The sequence below is a fragment of the Nannobrachium achirus genome, assembly GCF_963921795.1.
Source record: "Nannobrachium achirus genome assembly, chromosome: 20".
Lineage (NCBI taxonomy): Eukaryota > Metazoa > Chordata > Actinopteri > Myctophiformes > Myctophidae > Nannobrachium > Nannobrachium achirus.
Window position 1 is genome coordinate 47744778 of NC_137827.1, and position 12258 is coordinate 47757035.

Genomic DNA, 12258 nt, shown 5'->3' on the forward strand with positions numbered 1-12258 from the left:
ACCGCTACAGGGCAACTGTCACGGCTGTAGAAAGAAGAAAATAGAAAAATGGTAAACGATTTAAAGTCTTGTTCCATTATTTAGCAAATTATTACAGCGAGAGGGGATGGGGGTTCGAGTGGGAAAGAAAAAAAAGGAAAACTTCGTAATGTTGGTACTGTTAACAAAAAAGAAACGACTAAACAATAAGAAGTGTTGAAAAAACGACAAAAACAGACCTGAGACCTGACACAGCAAAGCAAAACATCCTTTAACGGATGCTTCTGCTCTCCACTTTCGCAACTCCCAACGCTCTTTGAACATGTCAGAATACATTTCCGATGTTGCAAAGGAGTGGCTCTGTTTTTAAACGAGCATCTCTGGGACTTTCTTTTGCCTTTTTTTGTCCTATGCGCCCTGATTTGCTATTCATTCCGGGTTTTAAATCCCTCTTCTTTTTTTTCTTCTTCTTCTTTAAAGCCATCAACAAAAATAAAAATGGGGTAGCCGATTTAAGCACGCCGGACAGGTAGACGTGATAAAAGAGATGGGGGGGGGGGGGGGGGGGGGGGGGAGAGAAAAGAAAAACATCTTGGAATTTAACACACATAATGGAGGAAACCCCAGGAGGAGACAAGGCCAGAAGATTTCCGAGATAATTCCAGGAGGAGATTGAGCGGAAAAAGCAAAGGCTCTATTTTTTCTCTACCCTGCAGTGTACCGCGGGATGACTGTGCGCGTGAACAGCTCCGTCTCACAATGGTCGCCGAACACGATCAGAGGAACTCCTGCGTCAAGCCCCTTTATCACACAGCTGAGGAGTGTCACTCTGGTGACGTCCGCGTGAGCACGCCGCTATTGTCCCCGGTTGTTTTACCCCCACGTATTGTTACGGTGCTATTGGTCGCCAGTAGCAGCCACAGACGGCCGCGGAGACTAAGCGGCAGAGGGTAATTGGGCAGCCTCAGAGAGCTGGAGGACATGGAGCAATTGACCACTGAACGCACTGGTTGAACATGCGGCGCCTTCGGGAACAGACGGAGGCAATTAGAGGCCAAGGATTTGTCTCGAGCAAGTATCTCAGAGGTGGCAAAATATAATATGTCCCTTACTGTCACCTCAGCGTCACTCTTCCTCCCTTTCCTCCCTCCTACAGGCCTTTCAGAACCCTGGCCCCCTGATCTCCTCTAATGCAGATCAGACGGAGCGTTCCGGCCGATCCCGTGTCAGCAGATCTATACTACGGCTGTTCCAGGAAAGCACGACGCAAACCCACAGCGCTGCCAATGGGACGATCGTTAAGTACCAATACCAAAACCAATAGGGGGATTTCAAACTTCCAACCCCTGGTTCTCTATGTGTGTGTGCTTTTGTTGTGGCTCAGAAGAGTTAATTAGCTAGAAAAGTTTGAACGAGCGCCGGGGTTGCCATCTAAGCTGGAGTGCAGATGACACGTGCCAAGGCTCCAGTTCCCTACGTGCACCCATTCTGCTCACGTCCGCTATTATTCCGCTATTGCCCCGATATAAGTTAGAACAGCCAGGCAAGTAGCCAGCTGGACGATGTGGGCATGAGAGTCCGACAGACAAAACAGAAAAAAACGATAAGAAAGAAAGAGAAAGGGAGAGACCGAGAGAGAGCAACGTGTTGAGGCCCATTAGAAAAAAAAAAAGATATGGCAGAGATGCTAGAAACGGCTAACAAGTAGCCAGGCCAGATGGGCAGATGGGATGGGACCGATAGACAAAACGGAGACCAAAAGCTGTAGACAAGCTGTGAAGACAACAGCAGTTAAAACCCATTTAGGCCTAGGATTATTGACTGCTTTAACCAGTGAAAAATAGCAGATATACAAGCTCACAGCGCGGCACCGAGTGCCGCGCTGCGAGCTTGTAGATCTGCTATTTTTGAAAAAGTTGTGAAAATGTGTGCAAATCTTGGAATATAATGTATTTTCAAAGCGAACGTTTGTAACTCAAATTTTGCTTCTGGGGGGTCCCTGGAACTAGATATTTTGAGATGGGGGTCCGTGGCCAAATACATATCATTTTGGGGGTCCTTGACATGAAAAGGATTGAGAAATACTGACATAGCAGTCTCTCAAGAACAGACTAACTGAGCTCCAGTTGAAGTGAAAAGGATCTTTTCTTTGACGATGGCTGGGCAGATTGCTGACATAGAAACATAGGTTTTTCAAAAAACCTTTGAAGGATTCAAAAGACACTTATAGAATCGGGTCAAAATTCTAATTTTCACGATTTTTCTAAAATAGCAGATCTACAAGCTCGCAGCGCGGCACTCGGTGCCGCGCTGTGAGCTTGTATATCTGCTATTTTTCCATTAGTTAAAGCATAAAATAATGATACACAATATGTGTACCCGTTCTGAATGGGTTAATAGAGAAATTGTGTGTGTGTGTGTGTGTGTGTGTGTGTGTGTGTGGTGGAAATCACAGAGAGGCCTATTAGAAATGTCACAGAGTCTTAAGATAGGGTCTTGGCTGACACTCTACAGTAAATCCTCATTAACGGGAAGACTGAACATGCTAGTTTAGTTAAGCTTTGGAGGCCAAGCGGTCCAGAGATGACATGGGACTTCAGCGCTCAACCACAACTGACAGACAGCCGACGAGAAGCGACAACGTAGGAGTATGTACTGTACTGTCGGAGAAGGGATGGTGTTGAAAGGTTGTGTGTTGTGTGCTTGTGCCTGTCTGTGTACAAGTAGTACACCACAGAACAAACAAGAATATAATATGCTCAATTTGTTCCTGTCTTTAGAAAGGGATACGGGGGGAGGGTTCCGAGAGTTTGAGTAGCAGGAGATGCGTCTGTTTATGTACGTGTGCGTGCATTAGGCTCTAATTGAACAAATAAGACCTTATTCATTTAGTTTCCATATTTAAAAAAAAAAACTAAACAAATCAAAAACAATAATAAAACAACAAATAAGTACAGCAACAATAATAACTTAAGTACAACATGACGTGGTTTTGTTGCAGAGTCTCTTGATAAAAAAAAAAAGAAAAGAAAAAAAATGAAAAGAAAAGAAATACACCTACGTGATGAGGATCTCTTTCTAGCAGCAAGCCGCGGCCCGCCTCGAACACTAAACGAGGCGGGTGTCGGACAAAAGTTTGGGATGTTTTTTTTTTTTTTTTACATTTTTTTTCTTTTTTCTTTTACTTCCTCAGTAGGGTGGAAGATGGAGGCAGGAAGAGCCCCCTCTTCCTCTTCCTCTTCTGCGCTCATCCCTCCATTCCTCCGGTCTCTCCCTCCCCTTTATCCAGTTTCTGGTCAGTTTCAGGGGAGCGGGGGCCGGGGTGGGGGAGGAGGGCCCCCCAGGTTGGGTCTTCGGTCCACCTAGACGACAGCCTAGAGGGGCCTCTCAATCCTCTCGCTCTCTCTCCCTGCCCCACCAGGGGCGTCACAAGGGGGGGGAAAGTGGGACTGAGTTACTAAGGGCCCAAGGTGGAGGGAGGGGCCTCCGTTATTTTATACTTTAGCTATTGAAAAATAGCAGATTATACAGAGCTTGTAATTCTGCTATTTTTTGAAAAGCCGTGGAAATGTGTGCAAATCTTTGAATATATGTATTTCTTAACTCAGATTTTGCTTCTGGGGGAGGGTCCCTGGAACTAAATATTTTGAGATGGGGGGTCCGTGGCCGAATACATATCATTTTGGGGGTCCTTCACATGATAAAGTTCGAGCACCACTGGCATAGAAACATAGGTATTTAAAAAAAACTCAGAAGGATTTGAAATATCCAAATACTTGCACAAACTTTCACGATTTTTCTACAAGCTCACAGCGCGGCGAGCTTGTATATATCTGCTATTTTTTCAGCAGTCAAAGCACAAAATAACACGCAATAATGCGTTCCCAGTTCCCCCCTATGAAGAACATTCACGGGAGGCCCACAGTGAATCCTTGTACCCAGCAGCAGGGCCCAGAATTTGGTGCGACACCCCTGTACGCCCCGACTGTTCCCCGTTCCGGTTCCATGTCCCAGCATGCACCTCTCCCCTTGCACGGCTCTGCGTCGGAGGGGCTGGGGGACTGTGTGTGTGTGTATGGGGGGTCTCTGAAAGCAGGGGAGGAAAGGTTGATGGGTTGTTGGGTGGGTGGAGGGGAGGCTGTAAGGAGGCGCAAGGCGGAGGTGAGGAAGGGCAGGGGCGGAGCGGGGCGTGGTGAGATGAGCAGGGCGTGGCAGCAGGGCGGGGTCAGATGCAGGTGGCGGGCTGGGCGCTGGGCTGCTGCTTGCGGCTTCGCAGGCCTCCCGACTTCTCCTTGTAGCCCACGCACATCTGCTGGGAGACGTCCACCAGAGCACTGGCCACGGCGAGACCTACACACACACACACACACACGGTTTAGTAAAAAAAAAAAATCATAATTTAGACCAGGGGTGGGCAACTTTGATGATGGAGAGGGCCACTATATTTCCACGTTCACTCCAGAGGGCCACAATGCATACAGAGTCAAAATTTGCTAAAATAACCGATCTACAAGCTCAAAAGGTGTCGCAGTGCGGTTTTGAGCTTGTAGATCTGCTATTTTTGCTATTTTTGAATTTGGATTTATTTTTAGCTATTTTAATTGGAATCCTGAGAAGTAATTTCAAATGCATTTATATGACTGTTCTTATGCTAACTTATGAACTTAAATTTTGAACAACAGGTATCGTCTCTTTCACGCATGCACGTATTTAATCAACTTGAACGGAAACGTATTTTAGTTTTCGTTTTTCTACTCCGCTGAGAAAAAATATGCAATGTTGTTCTTTCTTCATCATGACCAGTCACAAATATGCATACTTATTGCTCCCACATGCCCCGGTGCACGCACAAGCAATGCGTTACACGTTCTCCCAACGCATACGAACGTCAACTTCTGAGATGCATCATTAACCGCCGGCTAATTCACTACCCGCTGTGAACTTCCCGAGAACAAACTCGCGTTCATCATCCTTCATCACTGATGCAGGTCGTGTTTACCCTGCGCGGCGAACATCTACGGCCTGCCGATCAGCGAAAACACGCAGAAATCCCAGAGGGAACAGGCTGCGTGCGGATACATCCACATCCTGCGCTAAGCGCACAGCCCAACACGTCTTCAGCGCTCCATGATGTTCGGGCCATTAGCCCACGCCTTGATCTAAAGAAGTGAGGCATAAGCAGATCAAAGCTGCCAAACGAGGCCCAGATGCTAATCATCTGAGAACTGCCTCCTCTCTCTTGGCTATTTTCGAAGCACCTGTTTTTGCCAGCGGACGTTTTTGAAAACCGTAAACAGATGTAGGGTCAAGGTTAAGGGTGACCGGAGGAGTTGAGCAATAATGAGGCTGTAGGGAGAACTTGGGGGCAGATTTAGCGTGTATGCTGGTTTATGTTTACTGTATGTACACGTGTGCCTGTGTATGTGTGAGTGTTCTAGCTTAAAGGAGTAGTTCACCCCCAAAATGACTTTTTTTCTATTGATTACTCACGCCACGGAGACTTGAGTTCAATAATATTTTAGACAACATTCATTAGACAAAAAACTATTATTATAGTGCATTTACCCCATTGATTCCGGATGGGGATTGGGGACCCCATCCGGAATCAATGGAGGTGAATTCATTGTAATCAAATTATTGGCTTTGGAATGCGACCAAAAAACAAAAATATTATTGAACTCAAGTCTCCATGGCGTGAGTAATCAATAGTAAAAAAAAGTCATTTTGGGGGTGAACTCCTTTAAGTGTGATTGTGCAAACAGTGTACAGTATGTACTGTACAGTACACTGTACATTGTATACTGGATATTTCTGCAGGTGAATGTCTTCTCAAAATGAGGTTGAGTACCAGGGGTCCTTGGGGGGGTCCTTAAACACTAGGGGTGTAACGATATGGTAACTGTATCGAAATATTGTTTTTAACTTAAAAAATCGAAGTATATCGAAATGAAAACAGCTAAAATCGAATCGTATCGTTTTATTTTATATCGTATCGAATCGGCAGTGCAAAGAATCGATTGTATCGATACTACCTACTTGGGCATTGTTTTTAGCATTTTTAAGAACAAAAAATGTAAAGCAGGGGTTTAATTACCGGTACTTTTCCTTTCCATATAGCTACACTGGTCTATCGATAAATGTGTGTAATCTCTGGGTTCATGTCAAGGTGCAGGTTTGTGAATATACAATGTCCATGTATTTGGCACCCAATCACTGTGTTTACTTATTTATATCCATAATAATACAGGTTTCCCTTAAAAACCTGCACTATCCACACCTTTCACACAGATTTAATGTCTTTGCTAAATAGTTACTATATCGATTTTAAATCATTGAACCGAATCGTATCATATCGCCATGAATGAACCAATATCGTCCATGTATCGTATCGTCAACCATGTATCGTGATATGTATCGAATCGCTATTAAAATGTATCGTTACACCCCTATTAAGCACAAATCTTCTGTTCTGGAGGTCCCTGGCACAAAATATCTTCAGATGCGGATCCCAGACATGAAAAAGTTTGCGAAGCGCAGCTTGTGAAGTGTGTACTTATGGAACAAAGTGAATAGATTGATGCACGAGACCCTGCAGGACGCCGCCGTGTTCTGAGCGCGTCCTCACATGACACATAGCACATCGCTAGGGGCGCTCGTGTTTGATGTTTGCCCTCATCTTAGAAACTGACTAGAGGTGCAACAATTAATCCAACTAATCACTTTAACGGATTATATAAAATAAACAATTTTAATTATGGATTTTTTTAAAATGTGCTGCTCTACAGCAGTGGTTCTCAACCTTTTCAGGCCGCGACCCCCAAAATAATCATATTTTAACTGGGGACCCCCCCCCCCCCACCCTGACGAGCACTATGAGTTGAGGACTTAAATTTTGTTTTATACGGTTCTATTGTGAAAATAGCAGATCTACATGCTCAGTTGCGAGGCGTTGTGAGCATGTAGATCGGCTATTTTCACAATTTCTGCCTCTAATATTTGACAGTTTGGCTAATGTTTAATTTGTCATTTTAGAGGTATTAAAAAAGGCCTTAAATTGTCACTTTAGAAATGTGTAGATACCCTCTATAGTATACACTTAAACCTTATGTTAGTGTATCTACTTTTGAGGGAGAAAACAATGTTTCACATCAAGTTAATCATCAACCCCCCTGGGGGTCCCAACCCACAGGTTTAGAACCACTGCTCTACAGTACATAAATGCTCACATGTCATGTGACATGAGAGCGTATAGATCTGCTATTTTCAAAAAAGAAGAAAAAAGAAAAATCTAAAAGAATTTCACCGATTTAACTGGTTTCAATTCCTGCCTTACAGTGAAACGTGATCTAACAGAAACTGAGCCTTCCTACTCATTGCACACTCATGGCATTAGAATACATTACAACTAGGCTACCTACAGTACAGTATAGGGGTGGGACGATATTGGCATCTCACGATACGATATCTATCACGGTATTAGGCTCACGATAACAATATTATCACGGTATTCGATATATTGCGATATTCGATATATTGCAAGAAATGTCACCAACGATATATCACAATATATCTAACTGAAAATGAAAAACTACCATAAAAGGCCAAACTCTGGAATTATACATCTATTCCATTAATTTTACAAGATTCATTTATACATTGGCTAATAAGTAGATGAATCTTGCCTCCTCAAACAACAAACACTGCAACTTTGTAACCTGCCCACAATTTGTCTGTGCACAACAATGGGTATGCCTAACTAAAACATCCATAACTAAAAAGCATGTAGTGAAAATGTAATTGACAAGAAACATGAAATAATATTGACACATGTAAAAAATGTACATGCATAGTGCCTGGAACCTTTAAAATAGCCTCTCTAAAACAGGCTATATTGTGCCAATTACATGGAGGAAAATGATTTCTTAATAGTGACAGTGCTTTGCAAGTATAACCAATTTGTTTCATGTTCTTATTGCTTTGATAATAATACAATGAAATGAAATTAAATTAAATCCATATCAGTGGTGAGGATGTATGAATAAATACAAAAACATGAGGGAGATCGAGGCAAAGGGGGAACATGGTTGTGTTTCTGTGTGTGTGTGTGTGTGTGTGTGTGTGTGTGTGTGTGTGTGTGTGTCTTCCATTCATATTAACGTGGGTGTGTGTGTGTGTGTAATTGTGTGTGTTTGTATATTGTAATGGTGGCTGCATGTGTACAGTAGCCTATGTGTGTGTCCACTAAACACAGACCGAGCTGTATGTGTTGCTCAAATTAACTTCACCTTGTTGTAAACTGAAGACAGCTCTCCATTCCTCCTCTCACCCTCTCTCTCTGACCGTCAAACTCAGAGTGAGAGAACCACAGCGTAAAGCTCAGTCTTCTCTCTTCCTCACTGTTGCATAATCCGGCCGACCGGCCGGTCCTTTATCTCGCTAGCGCCCCCACTACAAACAGTGCTGGCGGCTGACGGTATTGCACCATAACACTACACCATACAGTAGGTTAAATGGGAAATCCCTGGTGTTATGAAAACTCGATATTTGCCGGCAACATATCGATAATTATCGCGGGAGATAATACCGCGGTATATCGAAATATCGATATTTTGTCCCAGGCCTAGTACAGTATGTAGCCTAATTGTACTGCAAGTTTAGCAAGAATCCCATGTTTTCATTATTATTCATGTCATGAAAAACTGGAAGCAGATGCTTTACTTCATAAAGATAACTAAATAAAGTGCTACACTGCAATTCAACCCCCACATTGCACTGAAAAGTGGAATCATGAATTCAAACGAGAATGGACAAAAGAATAACGCATCCTATATGTAAATGGGGAGGTTGGGAAATAGCAAATGGAGGTAAGGAGACAATAAGTTTTAAAATTAGTTTCAGATAGCGGCAGTTACTTTAGGATGAATCGGTTATGCTATAGAAATGTAGGACAGAGTCTACTCAGATGTTTAAAAGTAGGCTACAGCTCGCTCACCTTATCTGTGCAAATCACCCAGGGCTCTCTATACTATACAGAACGCTTGCTTAGGACAACGGCTGTAAATGTTTCATTGATGATAGATTGCATTGTTGCTCATTAACCCACATTTAGGCCTAGGATTATTGACTGCTTTAACTATTGAAAAACAGCAGATATACAAGCTCACAGCGCGGCACCGAGTGCCGCGCTGCGAGCTTGTAGATCTGCTATTTTTGAAAAAGTCGTGAAAATGTGTGCAAATCTTTGAATATGTGTATTTTCAAAGCGAACATTTGTAACTCAAATTTTGCTTCTAGGGGGTCCCTGGAACTAGATATTTTGAGATGGGGGTCCGTGGCCAAATAAATATCATTTTGGGGGTCCTTCACATGAAAAGGTTTGAGAACCACTGACATAGCAGTCTCTCAAGAACAGACCAACTGAGCTCCAGTTAAGTGAAAAGGACCTTTTCTTTGACGATGGCTGGCCAGATTGCTGACATAGAAACATAGGTTAAAAAAAAAATCTTAGGATTCAAAAGACACTTATAGAATCTGGTCAAAATTCTAATTTTCACAATTTTTCAAAAATAGCAGATCTACAAGCTCGCAGTGCGGCACTCGGTGCCGCGCTGCGAGCTTGAATATCTGCTATTTTTCAATAGTTAAAGCATAAAATAATGATACACAATATAGTGTACCCATTCTGAATGGGTTAAAACCAAGTATTTTCTTGGCCTATTTCCCAATGTTGCATAAAAAAGTAGGTAGTTGGCCTGGGCCACAGGGTAGTGGTCCAGGCTGGTAAACCAGTCCCTGCAGTGTTGCAGGTTTTTTGACAGCTTGTGCCTTAAAAAAAAAGCAGATTTCATATCAGCACGACAAATGACAAATCTACCCACAACAAGGTTTAACCTTACCTGGAACATTCCCCAAATATCCATGATCACAATTAAGACCTGCATTTCAAGGACATTTGTACCCTAATAAATCCTATATTTTGCGGTTGACTCGTTTGCTATGTTTTTTGCCTCATGACTTGATTCTTTCACATTGCTGACTGTTAGGAATAATTAGGGAGTAAGTGCATAATTAACGCAGAATTTTTAAGACCTCAGAGACCTCTGAATTTAAGACTGAAACCCTAATATATACGCCCTTAAGACATTTTTATGCACAAGAGACAGAGAGCAGAGAACTATGACAAACTAGTCTCAGTCTAAAGTCTTCAATCTGTCTCTTAACGCGTCTCCAGAAAGACCCCAGAGGAACACAGACAAGACAAGAAAAAATAAGAAAAGAACAACAAGCTAAATGTTGAAAGATTGCATCTTTAATGCGTTAACAGTCTAGACTGGAAAAGAAAAAGAAGGAAAAACAGACGGAGGAAGAACAGAAGATGAAGGGAATACTGGAGGGAAGAAGCAGAGAGAAAGAAGAAAGAGGAGACGAGAAGCCAAACAAGGAGAAGATGCTCACCAACATCTGATGAAGGAAAACGGATGTAAAAGACATGAGGGAGAGAGAGAGAAGAAACCCACACAGAAAGAATGCGCTCAATTAAATGAGGCACTATAAACGGAAAGAATCTAAAACTTAACAGAATACAGATAGAGAGAGAAAGCATTAATAGAGTGGTTGGGAGCAAAAAAAAGGAAGAAGAAAAGACGAGACTTGCATGGTGACTTGCAAAGAAATAAAGGATACCAAAGATCAAACAGAGGGAGAATAATGCGGGGGAGAAGAAGGGCCAGGGAGACTGGAGAGGTAGTGAGGCGTCTTACCAGACTGTCCTGGGGGAGGGATGCCCCCGGTGCCTCTGGGTAACCGCACGAAGATGGAGAGCACGGCCGCCTTGCCGCCAAAGCAAGGCTCTAGGGCGATGGGCTTTGGGACCGTCTGTAAAAGACCAACAAACAAACAAAAAAGGGGAGAAAAAAGAAGAAGCTGACAAACAAGGCATTATACATCGACAAGCCTCACAAATCCCATTCAGCGCAAGCTGTCTTCAAAGACACGGACAACAGGGGCTTTGCTGCGACTATCCCCCCTTTTTCGTGTACAGACAGTATACACAGAGCGGAAACAAACACCCCGCAAAACCTCTCCCGGACCTTCCAAACAATCCCTTTAGAGATATACACACAAGGGGCGTCACACCAAATTCTGGGCCCTGGGTACAAGGATTCACTGCGGGCCCCCCATGAATGTTAACTATTGAAAAATAGCAGACATACAAGCTCACAGCCGAGTTGTAGATCTACTATTTTTGAAAAATCGTGAAAATGTGTGCAAGAAACCTATGTCAAGGACCCCCAAGATGATATGTATTTGGCCACGGACCCCGATCTCAAAATATTTAGTTCCAGGGACCCCCCAGAAGCAACATTTGAGTTAGAAATGTTCGCTTAAAAAATACATATATTCAAAGATTTTCACACATTTTCACAACTTTTCAAAAATAGCAGATCTACAAGCTCGCAGCGCGGCACTCGGTGCCGCACTGTATATCTGCTATTTTTCAATAGATAAAGTTATTAGGGCCCCTCCACCTTGGGCCCCAGTAACTCAGTCCCACTTTCCTACCCCTTGTGACACCCCTGTACACACACAAGAAGCTGGATGTCTCTCCCCCCGCGCCGCTCCCCTGCTGAGTGCCCACGATTTCGTGCCAAAGTGAGAGGCGCTGTTACAACCAGGCTCAGAGAGGCAGTAGCAATAAGGGAGACACAGCAACTGAATATACCCAACGCAAGGAATTTAAATTAAGACAAGAAATAACAATAGAGGATATTGTGGTGGTGTGCCAGCAAGTTCATCGGCGGTGTATGCGAGTGTATGTAATGTCATGAATGAAGTAGGGGTGTTGTAAGAGGCTGAGCCATACAAACAGTGAACTAAACAAGAAACGTGCAATGCTGCATGAGACAGAGAGCTATTGGAATGATGCTGGATGAGAGAGAGGTATAGTACTAGAAGTAGTGCTCTTCTGAGCACAGGTCCCCGCCAGGTGAGGAGTGTTGGTTGTGGCCGTGCATTGTTTGGTATCGAGTGATCATCGAGGTGTGTAAAAGAGACGTCAATCTTGGACTACCACGACAGAATATGCAAAATCAGACAGATCAGTTTTCATCACATGACCAAAAATGTCATGTGTACCGATTTGTGTCCTGGTAAAATGTGAATGACTAATATACATATATACACAGTATATATAAAAAGAAATCACATAAGTTGACTTCCTGTAGGAGTACTGTCGGGGCAGAGGTTATGCTCTGGCACCCAGTGAGTGTGCGTGCAGTT

General features: G+C 43.3%; 1 protein-coding gene across 1 annotated transcript in view; it reads right to left on the minus strand.

Moving 5' to 3' along the window:
* Window positions 1-4081: 4081 nt before the first annotated feature.
* atrn (attractin) overlaps window positions 4082-12258 on the minus strand; it is a gene marked incomplete at its 5' end in the record, with an annotated part of 253285 nt that continues 245108 nt past the window's right edge. Inside the window, 2 exon segments of the mRNA XM_080750193.1 lie at window positions 4082-4329; window positions 10740-10854. Of these exon segments, the coding sequence (XP_080606319.1) occupies window positions 4205-4329; window positions 10740-10854 (240 nt within the window). The 3' untranslated portion in view covers window positions 4082-4204.